This window comes from Schistocerca gregaria, chromosome 2 (assembly GCF_023897955.1).
Source record: "Schistocerca gregaria isolate iqSchGreg1 chromosome 2, iqSchGreg1.2, whole genome shotgun sequence".
NCBI classification, from domain to species: Eukaryota; Metazoa; Arthropoda; class Insecta; order Orthoptera; family Acrididae; genus Schistocerca; species Schistocerca gregaria.
Genome location: NC_064921.1, coordinates 399,689,468 through 399,711,130, shown reverse-complemented (window position 1 = coordinate 399,711,130; position 21,663 = coordinate 399,689,468). Strand labels below are relative to the sequence as shown.

The 21,663-nt window shown below is 45.0% G+C and overlaps 1 protein-coding gene across 2 annotated transcripts in view; it reads left to right on the top strand.

Moving 5' to 3' along the window:
* Positions 1-21,663, top strand: part of LOC126322364 (uncharacterized) — a 129,969-nt gene that overhangs the window by 37,423 nt on the left and 70,883 nt on the right. The window contains exon 4 of one of the 2 annotated variants that reach the window (XM_049994285.1): positions 4,037-4,387. The exons of the other annotated variant lie outside the window; for it this stretch is intronic. Within the exon in view, the coding sequence (XP_049850242.1) occupies positions 4,037-4,387 (351 nt within the window). The remainder of the gene's footprint in view (positions 1-4,036; positions 4,388-21,663) is intronic. 2 annotated transcript variants of the gene reach the window in all.

Below are 21,663 nucleotides of genomic sequence, written 5' to 3'. Positions count from 1 at the left end.
CCCAGGGCCTTGTTTCGACTTAGGTCTTTCAGTGCTCTGTCAAATTCTTCACACACTATCATATCTCCCATTTCATTTTTAACTACATCATCTTCCATTTCCATAATATTGCTCTCAAGTACATCACCCTTGTATAGACCCTTTATATACTCCCACCTCTCTGCTTTCCCTTCTTTGCTTAGAAGCTGAGCTCTTGATATTCATACAAGTGGTTATCTTTTCTCCAAAGGTCCCTTTAATTTTCCTTTAGGCAGTATGTGTGTGACCCCTAGTGATATATGGATCTACATCCTTACATTTGTTGTGTAGCCATCCTTGCTTAGACTTTTTGCACTTCCTGTCGATCTCATTTTTGAGACGTTAGCATTCCTTTTTCCCTGTTTCATTTACTACATTTTTATATTTTCTCCTTTCATCACTTCTGTTAGCCAAGCATGTCTACTATCCCTCATCTTTTTACCTACCTGATCCTCTGCTGCCTTCACTATTTCATCTCTCAAAGCTACCCATTCTTCTTCTACTGTATTTCTTTCTCCTGTTCCTGTCAATTATTCCCTAATGCTTTGTCTGAAACTCTCCACGACATTTGTTTCTTTCACTTTATCCAGGTCCCATCTCCTTAAATTGCTATGTTTTTGCAGTTATTCTGTTTTAGACTACAGTTCATAACCAATAAATTGTGCTCAGAGTCCACATCTGCCCTTGGAAATATTTTACAATTTAAGACTTGGTTCCTAAATCTCTCTTACCATTATATAATGTATCTAAATCCTTCCAGTGTCTCCAGGCCTCTTCCATGTGTGCCACATTCTTTCATGATTCTTAAACCAAGTATTATTGAGTTATGCTTTGTGCAAAATTCTACCAGACGGCTTCCTCTTTAATTCCTTACCCCCATTCCATATTCACCTGCTACTTTTCCTTCTCTTCCTTTTCCTACTATTGAATTCCAGTCCTTCATGATTATTAAATTTTCACCTCCCTTCACTGTCTGAAAACTTTCTTTTATCTTATCATACCTTTCTTCAATCTGTTCATCATCTGCAGAACTAGTTGGCATATAAGGTTGTACTACTGTGGTAGGCGTGGGCTTCGTGTCTATCTTGGCTACACTAATGTGTTCACTATGCTGTGTGTAGTAGCTTACTCTTGATCCTTTTTTTTTATTCACTATTAAACCTACTTCTCCATTACCCCTATTTGATTTTGTATTTATAACCCTGTTTTCACCTGACCAAAAGTCTTGTTCCTCCTGCCACCATATTTCATTAATTCCCACTATATCTGACTTTTACCTATCCATTTCCCTTTTTAAATTTTGTAACCTACCTGCCCGATTAAAGGATCTGCGATTCCATGCTCCGGTCTGTAGAATGCCAGTTTCTTTCTCCTGATAATGGCGTTGTCCTGAGTAGTCCCTGCCCAGAGATTTGAAAGGGGAAGTATTTTACCTCTGGAATATTTTACTCAAGATGATGCCATCATCATTTAACTGTACAGTAAAGCTGCATGCCCTCAGGAAAAATAACAGCTGCAGTTTCCCCTTGCTTTCAGCTATTTTCAGTACCAGCCCAACAAGGCCATTTTGGTTAATGATACAAGGCCAGGTCAGTCAGTCATCCAAACTGTTGCCCCTGCAACTACTGAAAAGGCTGCTGCCTCTCTTCTGGAACCACACGTTTGCCGGGCCTCTCAACAGGCCAAGTGGTTCTAGGCACCTCAGTCTGGAACCGCACTGCTGCTACAGTTGCAGATTTGAATCCTGCCTCGGCCATGGTTGTGTGTGATGTCCTTAGGTTAGGTAGGTTTAAGTAGTTCTAAGTCTAGGGGACTAATGACCTAAGATGTTAAGGCCCATAGTGCTTAGAGCCAATTGTGCCTCTCAACATTACCCCTCCATTGTGGTTGCACCTACGGTACGACTATCTGTATCGCTGAGGCATGCATGCCTCCCCAGCAATGTCAAAGTTATTGGTTCATGGGGGGAAATTATCTATATTTAAAAATAGGGAGTGACGTATCAGACACCCTGTACAACAGCCTCCAAGCTTTCCCCACATCCATGCGTAGCTGACAATCCCTGCCTCGCAGATGTACCACACTTATCACACCCTCAGAAACTCACTCCCATCACGATACAGAATTCTGAACCTAAGCAGTTTTGAAACACAGCCATGATCTTTGCCTCCAAAATCCTTAGTCCCACAGAAGTAATAGTCTTTTGCAAAGACCTTACCTTTTTCCCCACATCCAAATTCAGTCATGCTGGACATCTTAAAGACCTTCCCTCATCCTGATCCCTCCCTCCCACAGTGGTATTCTGCCACAAACCAAACTTATGCAATATTCTTGTTCATGCCTACTCCACCCCTGCTACTGACCCATTGCCTCATGGCTCATATCCCTGCAACAGATGCAGATGCAAGACCTGCCCCTTGCATCTTCCTATCACCACCTACTCCAGTCCTGTCACTGGCATAACCTGTTCCCTTATATGCAGGACCGCCTCAAAAGCAATCATGTGCTCGAACTGTCTGTCCACATGAATGGCCACTAACAAACAGGGACCAAGAGATGGATGGCCAGCTTGTTGGTGAATGTGCTGCCCAACACAATGTGATTCACTTCAATGGCTGCTTCGCAGAATGTGCCATCTGAATCCTTTCTACCACGCCATCTTTTCTGATTTGCACGGATGGGAACTCTACCTGCAATATATCCTGCATTTGTGGAACCCTCTGGCCTCAACCTTCACTAGTCCCCATCCTTCAACTGCCTAGTCCCTTCCCTGCTCACGCTGCATCACTACTCAGCCTTGTATTCCACCAGTGTGCCCACTAGATTTATTTCCTGTGCTTTACTTCTCTTCTTTCCTACTCCCCTTTGCACGACCCCCTCCCACTGACTCCTTCCCCTCCCTTAAACCTTGTGTCTGCACGTTAAAGCTTACCCCTGTAAGCAAAACTACACACTCCCCCTCCCCTCCCCTGCTGTACCTTCCCCTCACTGCCCCAGCTTCCTCCTTACCTCAACCATCCACAAACTGCTTCTCCCACCAGGCACATTTCTGACCTCAATATCCAGAGACATTGATCATGCAATTGTAGGTTGTGCTTGTGTGAACTGTGTGTGTGTGTGTGTGTGTGTGTGTGTGTGTGTGTGTGTGTGTGTGTTTGTTTGTTTGTTTGTGTGTGTTTTCAACTTTAGAAGAATGTGTGTGTGTGTGTGTGTGTGTGTGTGTGTGTGTGTGTGTGTGTCCACATATTATACAAATCATCTGTCCACCCAAATTAATGATGGTCACTGTGCCAAACTTCACGCAAGAGCAGCCATGACAGAAAAACTACTGAAGAATGCTACGTTTCTGTGCTTGGTTCACTACCTGTGCCATCTGAATCCTTCCCTCGAACACCATTTTATCTGAATTCCATAGTTTGGAATAATTCTTGCAACACATCCATAGAGACTGTGATCATCCTGGCCTCAATTTCTTGCAGGCCTTGCCCCATCTCAGCCTCCACTCCTGCCCCACAGGCTTAACAGCCCTTATCCTACACTCACACCCTCCTCTCCTCAGTATCCCCCCCTCCTTCGTTGTATACCCTCCTTCGTCCAGATCCATTTCTCCATGCCAGTGGTACACTCTGCACAGTGTGCCACATTTTTATCCCATGTGCATGCTGCCTCCCCCCCACCCCCACCCCTTTTAGTCACACTTACCAAACCCTCCCACCCGCTATTGCTATTGGCCTCTTTTTCCACCCACTCAACCTGTCACAAATCCTTTCTAAGTTGTGAGGCAGTGTAGTGCTGACATGATGCAGTCATCCAGGGAACAGTCACTGTACAGGGGGTGAGAGAGAGAGAGAGAGAGAGAGAGAGAGAGAGAGAGAGAGAGTACTTTCTTAATTTTTTATATTTCACCAAGGACTTTTCTAACATAATAATTATTTTGTTTATTTAGATCATTTGTATGTTGACTGCACATATGATAGCTCTAAGTCCATAATTTCACTGTGTGGCTTGTCATTTACAGTGCTTCTGAACCATGCTTGGTACTTCAAGTGGATATGAAACCATTTGAGGAAAGTTCAGATGAATGGGAGACCCCTGGGTCAGCTGACACTAATCGTGTTGCTCTCTCAGAAACAAAATTGCAAAACAGGCTACCAGGCATAATAATGAACCAAGTGGAAAGAACATTTAATATGGTGCAGCGTGCTTTAAATTTAGTTGAAGATCAACAACCAGCATTCCTGAACACTCCACCAAGGCCCCCATTGACAGACGCTGAATTTCGTAAATTTCTTGACCCAATAGGGCAGGTTATCCAGACCCGTGAACTACGTACAGTCATATACCTTGGCGGTATAGAACCAAGCTTGAGGTACGTCTGTGTGAGGAATTATATGATATTGTCTGTGCGTGATTTTTCATCAAATGAACTGATGTTTTTCAAGGATGAGTTAATTATCGTTTGAATTCAGTTTTTCACTTTTGTAGTAAATGATTATTTCAGTTGCAAATGACTTGTTTTTCATATTCAACAGTAGTTCATGTGCTCTTGTTCAGATCCTAATTACTGCTTCTTTTTCCACATAATTTAACATCACTACTGCATAGATGTAACCCTCACCTTCTGTTGGTATCTGTGCACATCTGTTTTTCCCTCTCCACTTCCTTCATCCATTGTCTTTACAATCTTCATACCTGGATTTTGTCACTAAATGTGAATATTTTATGAGCAGGGTATTGCATAGCCATATTACATAGTAACCAATTTGTATAGCACTGATGTTGAATGAAATTGAAGTTATCCATAGCTGTAATATGAAAGGTGTTGACTGGCAAGATACAAATTACACAATGATGATTAGATGTAGAATTATTGGTATATCTGATATGTGGACCAAATTTAAATGTTTATTTCATAATCATAAAAAAATAAAATCCTCCAAAATAGGTTGTTTGTTTAAGCTCATTTTTAATTTTTACAAATAGTGCAAACACTCCACTTATGTAAGTCTTGTGCGCAAATAAAACATTTCACAAGGTTTGGGCAGGTAGTTGACCATGGCTTTGTAGTAGCAACCTTCCCAGCATTTTTTTCAAGTAATTAGAGAAAACACACAAAACATGAATCAGAATGGCAGAATGGGAATTAAAGCCTCCATCCTTCCTAACAAAAGGCCAATCTGCTTAAAATAGCACATCATCTTCATTTAGTCCTAGTGCACAATATTGTTTTATTTAGACATTCTTCCAAAGAAGTCATTTCTTGATGTAAAAATCTAGTGCTACACTTTCATTTATGTCTCAACACCAATCACTCCTGCACACACTACACAATCTCCTGAAATCAGGCCTTGAAGAAGAAGAAGAAGAAGAAGAAGAAGAAGAAGAAGAAGGTGGTGGTGGTGGTGGTGGTGGTGGTGGTGGTGATTGCTTTCCACTTTGTATACTGCAACTTCATTTTCCTTGCCTGATAAACCGAGTCAACATCCCTCCATAATGAGTGAGATACTAAGCAAATAGAAAGGATAAGATATTATTATCACACAACAATAAGCTTTAGTGTATGATTTTTGAGAAAAAATAGGTGAAAATTGTAACAGTTTTTGTCAAACTCCTGTTCTGTAATATGTAAGAAACCCTTCACTATGTAAAAGTTGTTGCTTGATAAGTACTTTTCACTGTCTAACCCTCCAGTCATGGGTAATGAAAACATGTACATTCAGCTCTTTTAGGACAATTTCATGGGGCCTGTGATTATTGTGTTGCACATAACTTCTGCTCTGTTCGCTCATTAGAAGTCATAATTTTCATGTCAAATACTTTTCTGTTTCTCTGGAACATAGCAAGCTGCCATTTTCCTGTCAACTCCTTTTCTTTTACTCTGAAATGTCGTAGGAAGTATTTTGCTGTCTGAAACAGCAAGAGTTACATTTTACACATTCTCCAGTCTCTCTCACATACTTACAAATATACCTTCTGATGGCAGCAGTTTTGTAACCATATGCCCAAGCTTGTGTATTGACCATGATTTAAGATACATAACACTTAGAAAGTTTATCAATAAGCTTATTCTTTTATAATGTTGAATGCAATTTTAGTGTTTCCCATATCATTTGCATTAAATGTCACTTAAAAATAAACTCTAAACTAAGTTTTCAGTTCTCTTCTTGTATTTCCATAATCCTATCCTAACTACTATTCATACTATTGAATAAAAATGTCTTGTGATTTTATATAAAAAAAAAGTAGGAAGAGCACCTGTGGTTAGAGGGTTAAATAAGATTGTTTTAATAATCTCTGTAATCTCTTCAAAACAATTATTGTATAATCTTTAGTCTGAAAATTGTCTTCGTATTTTATGCATTTGTTCCTCATAAAAGAATTCCATAGCTAACAACTGAGAGTATGTACGGATAGTATTAAACTAAAAGGTAGTGGCAGCATCGTGATGTCACGTTATGTCATCACTCAAATGGACACCTATGCAGAGATTGTAGACCAACTGTAGACTGAAAGTACCTAAGAATTAGAGATTAAACTGTAAAATGATATTAAAAAATAGTTTGACTGATTATGGATTTTAGCCAGTTCGCTCTTCCCCCTCCATCCCCTCCATCCCCACCCTCTCATCCCTCCCCTCCCTCCCCTCCCTACCCACCATCCAAGCCCCCACTCCCCTCCCACCCCTCCTCTCTCCCACTCCCACCCATCCCCTCTCCCACTCCCACCCATCCCCTCTCCCACTCCCACTCCCACCCCTCCCACTCCCACCCCTCCCACTCCCACCCCTCCCACTCCCACCCCTCCCACTCCCACCCCTCCCACTCCCACCCCTCCCACTCCCACCCTCCCCTCTCCCACTCCCACCCTCCCCTCTCCCACTCCCACCCTCCCCTCTCCCACTCCCACCCTCCCCTCTCCCACTCCCACCTCTCCCACTCCCACCTCTCCCACTCCCACCTCTCCCACTCCCACCTCTCCCACTCCCACCTCTCCCACTCCCACCTCTCCCACTCCCACCTCTCCCACTCCCACCTCTCCCACTCCCACCTCTCCCACTCCCACCTCTCCCACTCCCACCTCTCCCACTCCCACCTCTCCCACTCCCACCTCTCCCACACTCCCACCTCTCCCACTCCCACCTCTCCCACTCCCACCTCTCCCACTCCCACCTCTCCCACTCCCACCTCTCCCACTCCCACCTCTCCCACTCCCACCTCTCCCACTCCCACCTCTCCCACTCCCACCTCTCCCACTCCCACCTCTCCCACTCCCACCTCTCCCACTCCCACCTCTCCCACTCCCACCTCTCCCACTCCCACCTCTCCCACTCCCACCTCTCCCACTCCCACCTCTCCCACTCCCACCTCTCCCACTCCCACCTCTCCCACTCCCACCTCTCCCACTCCCACCTCTCCCACTCCCACCTCTCCCACTCCCACCTCTCCCACTCCCACCTCTCCCACTCCCACCTCTCCCACTCCCACCTCTCCCACTCCCACCTCTCCCACTCCCACCTCTCCCACTCCCACCTCTCCCACTCCCACCTCTCCCACTCCCACCTCTCCCACTCCCACCTCTCCCACTCCCACCTCTCCCACTCCCACCTCTCCCACTCCCACCTCTCCCACTCCCACCTCTCCCACTCCCACCTCTCCCACTCCCACCTCTCCCACTCCCACCTCTCCCACTCCCACCTCTCCCACTCCCACCTCTCCCACTCCCACCTCTCCCACTCCCACCTCTCCCACTCCCACCTCTCCCACTCCCACCTCTCCCACTCCCACCTCTCCCACTCCCACCTCTCCCACTCCCACCTCTCCCACTCCCACCTCTCCCACTCCCACCTCTCCCACTCCCACCTCTCCCACTCCCACCTCTCCCACTCCCACCTCTCCCACTCCCACCTCTCCCACTCCCACCTCTCCCACTCCCACCTCTCCCACTCCCACCTCTCCCACTCCCACCTCTCCCACTCCCACCTCTCCCACTCCCACCTCTCCCACTCCCACCTCTCCCACTCCCACCTCTCCCACTCCCACCTCTCCCACTCCCACCTCTCCCACTCCCACCTCTCCCACTCCCACCTCTCCCACTCCCACCCCTCCCACTCCCACCCCTCCCACTCCCACCCCTCCCACTCCCACCCCTCCCACTCCCACTCCCACCCCTCCCACTCCCACTCCCACCCCTCCCACTCCCACTCCCACTCCCACCCCTCCCACTCCCACCCCTCCCACTCCCACTCCCACCCCTCCCACTCCCACCCCTCCCACTCCCACCCCTCCCACTCCCACTCCCACCCCTCCCACTCCCACCCCTCCCACTCCCACCCCTCCCACTCCCACCCCTCCCACTCCCACCCCTCCCACTCCCACCCCTCCCACTCCCACCCCTCCCACTCCCACCCCTCCCACTCCCACCCCTCCCACTCCCACCCCTCCCACTCCCACCCCTCCCACTCCCACCCCTCCCACTCCCACCCCTCCCACTCCCACCCCTCCCACTCCCACTCCCACCCTCCCCTCTCCCACTCCCACCCTCCCCTCTCCCACTCCCACCTCTCCCACTCCCACCTCTCCCACTCCCACCTCTCCCACTCCCACCTCTCCCACTCCCACCTCTCCCACTCCCACCTCTCCCACTCCCACCTCTCCCACTCCCACCTCTCCCACTCCCACCTCTCCCACTCCCACCCTCCCCCTCTCCCACTCCCACCCTCCCCTCTCCCACTCCCACCCTCCCCTCTCCCACTCCCACCCTCCCCTCTCCCACTCCCACCCTCCCCTCTCCCACTCCCACCCTCCCCTCTCCCACTCCCACTCCCACCCCTCCCCTCTCCCACTCCCACCCCTCCCCTCTCCCACTCCCACTCCCACCCCTCCCCTCTCCCACTCCCACTCCCACCCCTCCCCTCTCCCACTCCCAGCCCTCCCCTCTCCCACTCCCACTCCCAGCCCTCCCCTCTCCCACTCCCACTCCCAGCCCTCCCCTCTCCCACTCCCACTCCCAGCCCTCCCCTCTCCCACTCCCACTCCCAGCCCTCCCCTCTCCCACTCCCACTCCCGCCCCCTCTCCTCCCCCACTCCCACTCCCGCCCCCTCTCCTCCCCCTCTCCCACTCCCGCCCCCTCTCCTCCCCCTCTCCCACTCCCGCCCCCTCTCCTCCCCCTCTCCCACTCCCGCCCCCTCTCCTCCCCCTCTCCCACTCCCGCCCCCTCTCCTCCCCCGCTCCCACTCCCGCCCCCTCTCCTCCCCCGCTCCCACTCCCGCCCCCTCTCCTCCCCCGCTCCCACTCCCGCCCCTCTCCTCCCCCGCTCCCACTCCCGCCCCTCTCGTCCCCCGCACCCACTCCCGCCCCTCTCGTCCCCACTTTCCTTGACGTTGACCTCCATCTTTCCAATGGCCAGTTTCACACATCCGTCCACATCAAACCCAAAAACAAGAAACAGTACCTCCATTTTGACAGCTGCCACCCATTCCATATCAAACGGTCCTGAATCCTTGAACCATTACGCCAATAACCTGAAAACAGCTTTCGCATCCCGCAACTACCCTCCCAATCTGGTACAGAAGCAAATAACCAGAGCCACTTCTTCATCCCCTCAAACCCAGCATCTCCCACAGAACCACCCCAAAAGTGCCCCACTTATGACAGGATACTTTCTGGGACTGGATCAGACTCTGAATGTGGCTTTCCAACGGGGACACGAGTTCCCGAAATCCTGCCCTGAAATGAGATCCATCCTTCATGAAATCCTCCCCACTCCACCAAGAGTGTCTTTCCGCCATCCACCTAACCTTCGTAACCTCTTGGTTCATCCCTTTGAAATCCCCAAACCACCTTCCCTACCCTTGTAACCGTCCCCGGTGTAAAACCTGTCCTATGCACCCTCCCACAACCACCTACTCCAGTCCTGTAACCCGGAAGTTGTACACGAGCAAAGGGAGAGCCACCTGTGAAAACACCCACGTGATTTACCAACTGACCTGCCTACACTGTGAAGCTTTCTATGTGGGAATGACCAGCAACAAACTGTCCATTCGCATGAATGGACACAGGCAGACAGTGTTTGTTGGTAATGAGGATCACCCTGTGGCTAAACATGCCTTGGTGCAAGGCCAGTACATCTTGGCACAGTGTTACACTGTCCGAGTTATCTGGATACTTCCCACTAACGCCAACCTGTCAGAATTCCGGAGATGGGAACTCGCCCTTCAGTATAACCTCTCTTCTCGATATCCGCCAGGCCTCAACCTCCGCTAATTTCAATTCGCCGCCGCTCACACTTCACCTGTCATTCTACATCATCTCTGCCTCTGTACTTCCACCTCAACTGACATCTTTGTCCAAACTCTTTGCCTTTATATATGTGTGCTAGTGTCTGTATGCGTGCGTGCGTGTATATACCTTTCCTTTTTTCCCCCTAAGTAAGTCTCCCTTAAAACCCACATCCTTTCGTGTATATATCCCCCTCTCTTTTCACAAGTGTAGCAATAGGTTGAACCTAAAAATATAACTTAATTTTCAAGGTAAACTGCAGAGGTTGTAAAATTGAGTAAAATTGTATGCAACCACATTTGCAAAACCAGTAACTGCTCAAAAATTATTTGTTTACTAAAATAGGCAGCTAATAAGTAACGGTAATGATTTATTTCATGATCAGAAGCCAGTGTAAAAAAGCAAGTCTTTTTGCAATGAAAATTGACTCTTATCTCAGGTTCTTATTTCATAAATGTATATGTATCTGTGGATGCTGCAACTATTTTCAGTATCATGCACAAATACAGACTCCAACTGGTTCACTTTTTTGGATTATCGATTTTGACCTTTCTTATGGGTCATTCCATATCTGAAACAGAAGAATGTGCTTTGAGATGTGCAAACAATATGGAATTTAATGCAACCAAAACCATGCATAACCAACATTTCCTTCAGTGTTTCTTACCTTTTCTAGTAGTAAAACAATCCTAAGTCAACAAAAATCTTGAATTTTGAAGTGCAATTGGCGTGTAATAAAATATGTACCCATCAGGAGTTTTGCAACAGAAAGCTAGATGGTTGTTTGCAGGTTTAAAGAATAAAAACAATTGTGATAAAAATTTTCAACCAAAATTCATTACTCTGATTGTAGCAATAGTGACACGTGGCAATTTTGATAACACCATGGTAACTTTTCGGCATTTGGTTGTTGGTACAGATGTCTACATTTGGTTGTTGGTACAGATGTCTACATTTGGTTGTTGGTACAGATGTCTACATTTGGTTGTTGGTACAGATGTCTACATTTGGTTGTTGGTACAGTCTGTTCAACTTTGTCGAGAAGAAGCAGGCATTTAATGTTTTAGCTAGGTTCCAGACCATTGTACTGGTTGTTACCTTACTGGTTTCTTAAATAACTGAAGAATTGTTTATAGAACCTTCGCAGTATAGTGTGGTAGGACAGCACTCTCACCACTTGTTATTGGTTTCCATTCAATAGGCTATTTGAATGGGAATAATAAGTCCAGTCCCAGCACAATTTCAGCTCGAATTAGTTAGTAGTTGCTGAAAGATTACATACCCAATAACTGCAGATCTCGTTTGTCTAGGGGGTTTCATTGTCTGGGAAAGGATCATTCCAACATCAAGCATGACCTGAGTTTTTTCTGTTTAAATAAACTCCACCAGATTGGAATACTTTTTGCTAAACATTATATTTATTCAAACTTTTTGTTCCGAACTACACTACTTGCAATGTAGGTTTGCACTTCTTACCGTTTTTACTATCAAGATTGATTATCTAACTCCATTATACATCATTGGTTACAAAAGCATGAATGTCTTCCTCCAAGACTGAAAAAAAAAGTGGCGGGCAAGCCAACATGTGTCTCGAAGTTGCAGATATTCCCACTTCATAGCTTCTTTGGTCTACTGATATGTATTTAACATCTTAAACAAGTTCATTATTTATTACAAAAGAACATATTCATGATTAAATTAATAAATTAAGCACATTTTCTGGCAACATAATACAGTCGTGAAATTACTTCAACTCTTTACTATGGGTATCATATTCTTCGCTTTAGATAACCCTTATTTCCGACTGTTGATTTCATTACACCATCCAAATTAATTATTCATGTTATATGCACCATTCACTCAACAATATCTTCTTGTTATGATGTTTTGCTTCGGACTTTTACAGAAACAATTCAGAAACATAACATGTAATTATTTGAGGCTTTGTTATTTTAAACAAATCGCTTTAATTCTGTGACAATGCACTCCAAGAAGTGGCTCTTTTTTAATGCTAACTGAAGAAAGAATACAGATTTTATTGCTTTTGTTTTGTTGGTCAAAGTTTGCTGAGGTGGAACCAATGATAAGTCATGGTAAACACTAGCACTTCTAGTATTCTTTTCACTATTCTACGTATGTGGAAAGTCTGATAATTCATCCACTGATGGAATTGGATTGTAGTGGCTTGGTCGCATGCATACTCATCATGTGGCTGATCGGATCACAATCTGTCTTTTGACACTGATAATTTAAAACAGTCAGTTACACAATTACATGGCACTATTGTTAATTGCAACTTCTTGACGCACTTTACTCATAACATAGTGAATTTTGGTTAGATATTTGATGCAATACAACTTTTATTGCAAATTTTTGTACTCTTTCATACACTCTACAAATTAGTTTTCATTTTGCAAACTAGTGTTCAAGAAACTAATTTGAAGCAATCTAGTAAAGTCCCAGAAATAGTAGTCTACACAGTGCATTCTAACTTCAGCTAATTTGCCACTGTGTCATATTATGTGGCACTGTGTAGCCGAGAATGTGAATAACAGTTCATGGAATATTCTCTAATGTTGCTACCTTTGCAGAAAGCATTTTTGATGTATATTGCAACTGCTATTCTCTCTCTGTTTAGTGATTTTTTCTCCCACAATTGAATGGCTGAATGAAATTAGATCTGTTTCCACTGCTGGTGTTTCATGAGCTGCTGTTGAGACAGATCACACCTAGCACAGTCAGCCAAGATTAATCTATGTGTTAGCTATGACAGGTTTTGCAATATTGGATGAAATTGTGGCAGTGGTGCATTTGAAGATGTGGGTCATTATTCAATTATATTTGAAATTTTTTTGAGCTCTGTTCAGAATTTTAGAATAGGTGGTTTACAAAGGAAGTTACATAAAGGCATCCTTGAACTATACTGTGTTCATTATAAGAACAAACCTGATGTAAACATTACAACATGAATTCTTCCATGTTTGCTGGAATCTCATTGGAATTCACTTCATGTGGGGCAGAAGCCAAGCTGTCTAAAGTACATTCAAGTACAATAATAGGGATATGTTTTATTCTGTGTGTTAGGCACTCATTGTCTGAGCAATAATATGGCACAACAGCTTTACTGGTGCATTTAACTTGGACAGCACAAGTCAACGAGCTGGTCCAGCTAACATGCAGTAATGTGAGCAGTTGCATTAAGATATAAAAAGCGACGAGCAGAGAAAAAATATAACTTTGAACGTCATTTTATTCTAAAACATACTGAAATAATATTTGGCAAAACCTTGGCAATAGTATGCTCTTTTTACATAACAGGGAAAGCAGATTGTGCTCTCATTCTTAGTTAACATAGTATTGTAATTAAAGCCAAGAGTGTTGGAAATTCCTAATATAAACACAGGGTAATTTTTCTGCATGAGCTATTTGTGACTCGGGAGATGTTACAAGGATTTCATTGTATAGTTAAATATTGAGGCCACTGAAGGTATTGTCACTTCGTGGGCTGTCCCTGTGTGATACTTTTTGGTAGTCTGCTCAGGTTTGCTGCTGAACTCTGTCCACATCCATATCTGAGAAATGCATTTCAGTACTGGAATTGTCATCTGAAACATTGATGACATGTTGATAAACAGTGGAATCCACATGCCACATTTTCTCTTCTTCTTTTCTTTTAGTTCTGTATCACATCAGAGTTCAGAAGTGATGTGCAACATAGCTTTGTGCATTAGTTCCAGTATGACTGGCAAGTTAAATGTCTTTTTATTTCTTGCGACAAACACCTTAACTTGTCTCCTGATCATTTTTGTGGGTTCATATTTCAGTGGTATGGTGGCAACTGTAAAAATGCAACATTTGTATGGTGTGCTTGAAACCATTAAAATTATTATTTCCTATGTTCCTATGTTTCTGTGACACTTAACATTCTGGCTCATGTGACACCATGTCCATAGTATAATACAGTGATATTATAATATAGTGATATTTTTTTTTTTTAAATTTTGTTGTGTGGGCACTATATCAACTGTTCCGCAAATTGCGTATCTTTGTTCTAACACATAACTTATATAACAATAAAAAAGAATTAATTTTGATTTGGACGTAACTTAAAAGTGCAAACAAATATGTTTACAACCAAACAATGGGAACTCCAGGTAGGAATATCAACAATTCAGGAAAAGATAGATGACTACTTACCATAAAGAAGACACGTCAAGTTGCAGACAGGCATGATTGAAAGACTCTCACATATTCCAGCCCAACGGGAGAGGGAAATTTAATAGTCACGGGTGACTGGAACTCGATAGTAGGAAAAGTAAAAGAAGGAAATGTAGTAGGTGAATATGGAATGGGAGTAAGGAATGAAAGAGGGAGCTGCCAGTACGTACTGCATCCTAAATCCTTCTGAACCTGCTTAGTGTATTCATCTCTTGGTCTACCTCTACGATTTTGACCCTCCACGCTGCCCTCCAGTACTAAATTGGTGATCCCTTGATGCCTCAGAACATGTCCTACAAACCGATCCCTTCTTCTGGTCAAGTGGTGTCACAAACTTCTCTTCTCCCCAATCCTATTCAATACTTCCTCATTAGTTATGTGATCTACCCATCTAATCTTCAGCATTCTTCTGTAGCACCACATTTCAATAGCTTCTATTCTCTTCTTGTCCAAACTATTTATCGTCCATATTTCACTTCCATATGTGGCTACACTCCATACAAATACTTTCAGAAAAGCCTTCCTGACACTTAAATCTATACTCGATGTTAACAAATTTCTCTTGTTCAGAAATGCTTTCCTTGCCAGTGCTAGTCTACATTTTATATCCTCTCTACTTCAGTCATCATCAGTTATTTTGCTCCCCAATAGCAAAACTCAATTACTACTTAAAGCGTCTCATTTCCTAATTCAATTCCCACAGCATCATCCAATTTAATTTGACTACATTCCATTATCCTCGTTTTGCTTTTGTTGCTGTCCATCTTATATCCTCCTTTCAAGACACTGTCCATTCCATTCAGCTGCTCTTCCAGGTCATTTTCTGCCTCTAACAGAATTACAACGTCATCAGTGAACCTCAAAGTTTTTATTTCTTCTATGTGGATTTCAATTCCTACTTCGAATTTTTCTTTTGTTTCCTTTACTGCTTGCTCAATATACAGATTGAATAACATTGGGGATACGCTACAACCCTGTCTCACTCCCTTCCCAACCACTGCTTCCCTTTCATGCCCCTCGACTCTTATAACTGCCATCTGGTTTCTGTACAAATTGTAAATTGCCTTTTGCTCCCTGCTGTATTTTACCCCTGCCATCTTCAGAATTTGAAAGAGTATTTCAGTCAACATTATCAAAAGCTTTCTCTAAGTCTACAAATGCTAGAAATGTAGGTTTGCCTTTCCTTAATCTTCCTTCTAAGATAAATCGTAAGGTCAGTATTGCCTCACGTGTTCCAGTATTTCTACAGAATCCAAACTGATCTCCCCCGAGGTCGGCTTCTACTAGTTTTTCCATTCGTCTGTAAAGAATTCGTATTAGTATTTTGCAGCTGTGGATTATTAAACTGATTGTTCGGTAATTTTCACATCTGTCAACACCTGCCTTTTTTGGGATTGGAATTATTATATTCTTCTTGAAGTCTGCGGGTATTTCGCCTGTTTCATACATTTTGCTCACCAGATGGTAGAGTTTTGTCAGGACTGGCTCTCCCAAGGCCATCAGTAGTTCCAATGGAATGTTATCTACTCCGGGGTCCTTGTTTCGACTCGGGCACTTTCAGTGCTCTGTCAAACTCTTCACACAGTGTCTTAGAACTGGGTTTCCATCTGAGCTCTTGATAGTCATGCAGGTGGTTCCCTTTTCTCCAAAGGTCTCCTTAATTTTGCTGTAGTCAGTATCTATCTTACCCCTAGTCCTATGCGCCTCTACGTCCTTAAATTTGTCCTCTAGCCATCCCTGCTTAGCCATTTTGTATTTCTTGTCGATCTCATTTTTGAGGCGTTTGTATTCCGTTTTGCATGCTTCATTTACTGCATTTTTATATTTTCTCATTTCATCAATTAAATTCAATATTTCTTCTGTTACCCAAGGATTTCTACTAGCCCTTGTCGTTTTACCTACTTGATCCTCTGCTGCCTTCACTACCTCATCCCTCAAAGCTACCCATTCCTGTCAATTGTCCCCTTATGCTCTCTCTGAAACTCTGTACAACCTCTGGTTCTTTTAGTTTATCCAGGTCCCACCTTCTTAAATTCCCTCCTTTTCGCAGTTTCTTCAGTTTCAATCTACAGGTCATAACCAATTGATTGTGGTCCGAGTCCACATCTGCCCCTGGAAATGTCCTTCAATTTAAAACCTGGTTCCTAAGTCTCTGTCTTACCATTATATAATCTGATACCTTTTAGTATCTCCAGGGTTTCTCCATGTATACAACCTTCTTTCATGATTCTTAAACCAAGTGTTACCTATGACTAATTTGTGCTCTGTGCAAAATTCTACCAGGCAGCTTCCTCTTTCATTTCTTAGCCCCAATCCATATCCACCTACTACGTTTCCTTCTCTCCCTTTTCCTACACTCGAATTCCAGTCACCCATGACTATTAAATTTTCATCTCCCTTCACTATTTCTTTTATTTCATCATACATTTCTTCAATTTCTTCGTCATCTGCAGAGCTAGTTGGCATATAAACTTGTACTACTGTAGTAGGTGTGGGCTTAACATTATGCGTAGTAAATATTGCAGCACACTCTGAGTTTCACCTCTATGAAGGTGCAAGGTTACATCAGATAATTCTTAACAAAGTTTCTCTGAGATGTCTGGCACTGTGACGTTTGTCATAAATAACTCTACGTTGTAACTATGGATGACATTCGTTTGCTTATGTTAAATTTCCCAGATATGTGGGTCGCTCAAAGACTTCTTAGGTAATAGAGCCCAGTACATTGTCTTCAAGTGTGTGTGTGTGTGTGTGTGTGTGTGTGTGTGTGTGTGTGTGTGTGTGTGTGTGTGTGTGTTTGTCAGAGAAATGAGAGCTCCAGGAAGTGTGAAATGACCGCTCTCTCACATATATATATATATATATATATATATATATATATATATATATATATAATATATGATGTGACTTACCAAACAAAAGTGCTGGCAGGTTGATAGACACACAAACATACACACAAAATTCTAGCTTTTGCAACCAACGGTTGCTTCTTCAGGAAAGAGGGAAGGAGAGGGAAAGACGAAAGGATGTGGGTTTTAAGGGAGAGGGTAAGGAGTCATTCCAATCCCGGGAGTGGAAAGACTTACCTTAGGGGGGAAAAAGGACAGGTGTACACTTCTGCACGCGCGCGCGCGCTGCGCGCGCGCGCGCACACACACACACACACACACACACACACACACACACACATTTGTAAAGGCAAAGAGTTTGGGCAGAGATGTCAGTTGAGGCGGAAGTACAGAGGCAAATAAGTTGTTGAAAGACAGGTGAGATATGAGCGGCGGCAAATTGACATTAGCGGAGGTTGAGGCCTGGCGGATATCGAGAAGAGAGGATATACTGAAGGACAAATTCCCATCTCCGGAGTTCTGACAGGTTGGTGTTAGTGGGAAGTATCCAGATAACTCGGACGGTGTAACACTGTGCCAAGATGTGCTGGCCATGCACCAAGGCATGTTTAGCCACAGGGTGATCCTCATTACCAATAAACACTGTCTGCCCGTGTCCATTCATGCGAATGGACAGTTTGTTGCTGGTCATTCCCACATAGAAAGCTTCACAGTGTAGGCAGGTCAGTTGGTAAATCACATAGGTGCTTTCACATGTGGCTCTGCCTTTGATCGTGTACACCTTCCAGGTTACAGAACTGGAGTAGGTGGTGGTGGTGGGAGACTGCATGGGACATGATTTACACTGGGAGGGGTTACAAGGGTAAGAGCCAGAGGGTAGGGAATGTACTGAAACCCGGAAGTTGTACACGATCAGAGGCAGAGCCACATGTGAAAGCACCCATGTGATTTACCAACTGACATGCCTACACTGTGAAGTGTGTGTGTGTGTGTGTGTGTGTGTGTGTGTGTGTGTGTGTGTGTGTGTGTGTGTGTGTGTGTGTGTGTGTGTGTGGGCGCGCGCGCATGCGAAAGTGTATACCTGTCCTTTTTTTCCCCCTAAGGTAAGTATTAGTCTTTCCACTCCTGGGATTGGAATGATTCCTAACCCTCTCCCTTAAAACCCACAACCTCTCGCCTTTTCCTCTCCTTCCCTCTTTCCTGATGAAGCAACCTTGGGATGCGAAAGCTTGAAATTTGTGTGTGTGTTGGTGTTTTTTTTACTGTCTTTCGTTTGGTAAGTTAAAGCATCTTTTATATGTAATCTAATAGAAAGAAACTTCCACATGGGAAAAACATATTAAAAACAAAGATTCCAAGACTTACCAAGCGGGAAAGCGCCGGCAGACAGGCACATGAACAAAACACACAAACACACACACAGAATTACGAGCTTTCGCAACTGCCAGTTGCTTCGTCAGGAAAGAGGGAAGGAGAGGGAAAAATGAAAGGATGTGGGTTTTAAGGGAGAGGGTAAGGAGTCATTCCAATGCCGGGAGCGGAAAGACTTCCCTTAGGGGAAAAAAACGACAGGTGTACACTCGCGCGCGCACACACACACACACACACACACACACACACACACACACACACACACACCATCCGTACATACACAGACACAAGCAGACATATTTAAAGGCAAAGAGTAAGGGCAGAGATGTCAGTCGAGGCGGAAGTACAGAGGCAAAGAAGTTGTTGAAAGACAAGTGAGGTATGAGCGGCGGCAACTTGAAATTAGCGGAGGTTGAGGCCTGGTGGATATCGACCGTGGTACTTGATCGTCGGGAGTATGTGGCTGAGGGACTGCGTCAGCTTTCAGACAACTCTACATACAAAGTTTGCCAAGGTAATCCCATTCCTGATGTTCAGGCTGAGCTTCAAGGAATCCTCAGAACCTTAGGCCCCCTACAAAACCTTTCACCTGACTCCATCAAACTCCTCACCCCACAGACACCTCGCACTCCTACCTTCTACCTACTTCCTAAAATTCACAAACCCAAACATCCTGGCCGCCCCATTTAGCTGGTTACCAAGCCCCCACAGAACGTATCTCTGCCTATGTAGATCAACACCTTCAACCCATTACATGCAGTCTCCCATCCTTCATCAAAGACACCAACCACTTTCTCGAACGCCTGGAATCCGTACCCAGTCTGTTACCCCTGGAAACCATCCTTGTAACCATTGATGCCACTTCCCTATACACGAATATCCCGCACGTCCAGGGCCTCGCTGCAATGGAGCACTTCCTTTCACGCCGATCACCTGCCACCCTACCTAAAACCTCTTTCCTCGTCACCTTAGCCAGCTTCATCCTGACCCACAACTACTTCACTTTTGAAGGCCAGACATACCAACAATTAAAGGGAACAGCCATGGGTACCAGGATGGCCCCCTCGTATGCCAACCTATTTATGGGTCGCTTAGAGGAAGCCTTCTTGGTTACCCAGGCCTGCCAACCCAAAGTTTGGTACAGATTTATTGATGACATCTTCATGATCTGGACTCACAGTGAAGAACAACTCCAGAATTTCCTCTCCAACCTCAACTCCTTTGGTTCCATCAGATTCACCTGGTCCTACTCCAAATCCCATGCCACTTTCCTAGACGTTGACCTCCATCTGTCCAATGGCCAGCTGCACACATCCGTCCACATCAAACCCACCAACAAGCAACAGTACCTCCATTATGACAGCTGCCACCCATTCCATATCAAACGGTCCCTTCCCTACAGCCTAGGCCTTCGTGGCAAACGAATCTGCTCCAGTCCTGAATCCCTTGACCATTACACCAACAACCTGAAAACAGCTTTCGCATCCCGCAACTACCCTCCCAACCTGGTACAGAAGCAGGTAACCAGAGCCACTTCCTCATCCCCTCATACCCAGAACCTCTCACAGAAGAACCCCAAAAGTGCCCCACTTGTGACAGAATACTTCCCGGGACTGGATCAGACCTTGAATGTGGCTCTCCAGCAGGGATACGACTTCCTAAAATCCTGCCCCGAAATGAGATCCATCCTTCATGAAATCCTCCCCACTCCACCAAGAGTGTCTTTCCGCCGTCCACCTAACCTTCGTAACCTCTTGGTTCATCCCTATGAAATCCCCAAACCACCTTCCCTACCCTCTGGCTCCTACCCTTGCAACCGCCCCCGGTGTAAAACCTGTCCTATGCACCCTCCCACCACCACCTACTCCAGTCCTGTAACCCGGAAGGTGTACACGATCAAAGGGAGAGCCACATGTGAAAGCACCCATGTGATTTACCAACTGACCTGCCTGCACTGTGATGCTTTCTATGTGGGAATGACCAGCAACAAACTGTCCATTCGCATGAATGGACACAGGCAGACAGTGTTTGTTGGTAATGAGGATCACCCTGTGGCTAAACATGCCTTGATGCACGGCCAGCACATCTTGGCACAGTGTTACACCGTCCGAGTTATCTGGATACTTCCCACCAACACCAACCTATCCGAACTCCGGAGATGGGAACTCGCCCTTCAGTATATCCTCTCTTCTCGATATCCGCCAGGCCTCAACCTCCGCTAATTTCAAGTTGCCGCCGCTCATACCTCACCTGTCTTTCAACAACTTCTTTGCCTCTGTACTTCCGCCTCGACTGACATCTCTGCCCTTACTCTTTGCCTTTAAATATGTCTGCTTGTGTCTGTGTATGTGCGGATGGATATGTGTGTGTGTGTGTGTGTGTGTGTGTGTGTGTGTGTGTGTGTGTGTGTGTGTGTGTGCGCGAGTGTACACCTGTCCTTTTTTTCCCCTAAGGGAAGTCTTTCCGCTCCCGGGATTGGAATGACTCCTTACCCTCTCCCTTAAAACCCACATCCTTTCATTTTTCCCTCTCCTTCCCTCTTTCCTGACGAAGCAACTGCCAGTTGCGAAAGCTCGTAATTCTGTGTGTGTGTTTGTGTGTTTTGTTCATGTGCCTGTCTGCCGGCGCTTTCCCGCTTGGTAAGTCTTGGAATCTTTGTTTTTAATATATTTATACGTAATCTGATGGATAGCATGAGCAGCAATCTGCAACTGTTTGCTGATGACTCAGTGGTGTATGAGGAAGTATCATCGGGTGACGGATACAGGATAACTAAGACAAAATTTTTATTTACTGTGATGCATGACAGCTTGCTTTAAATGTGTTAAGAGTTAATGCAGATAATAAGGAAGAAAATCACGTAATGTTCAAATAAAATATCTGTGGCGTGATGCTTGACACAGTCATATCAATAAATATCTAGAGATAA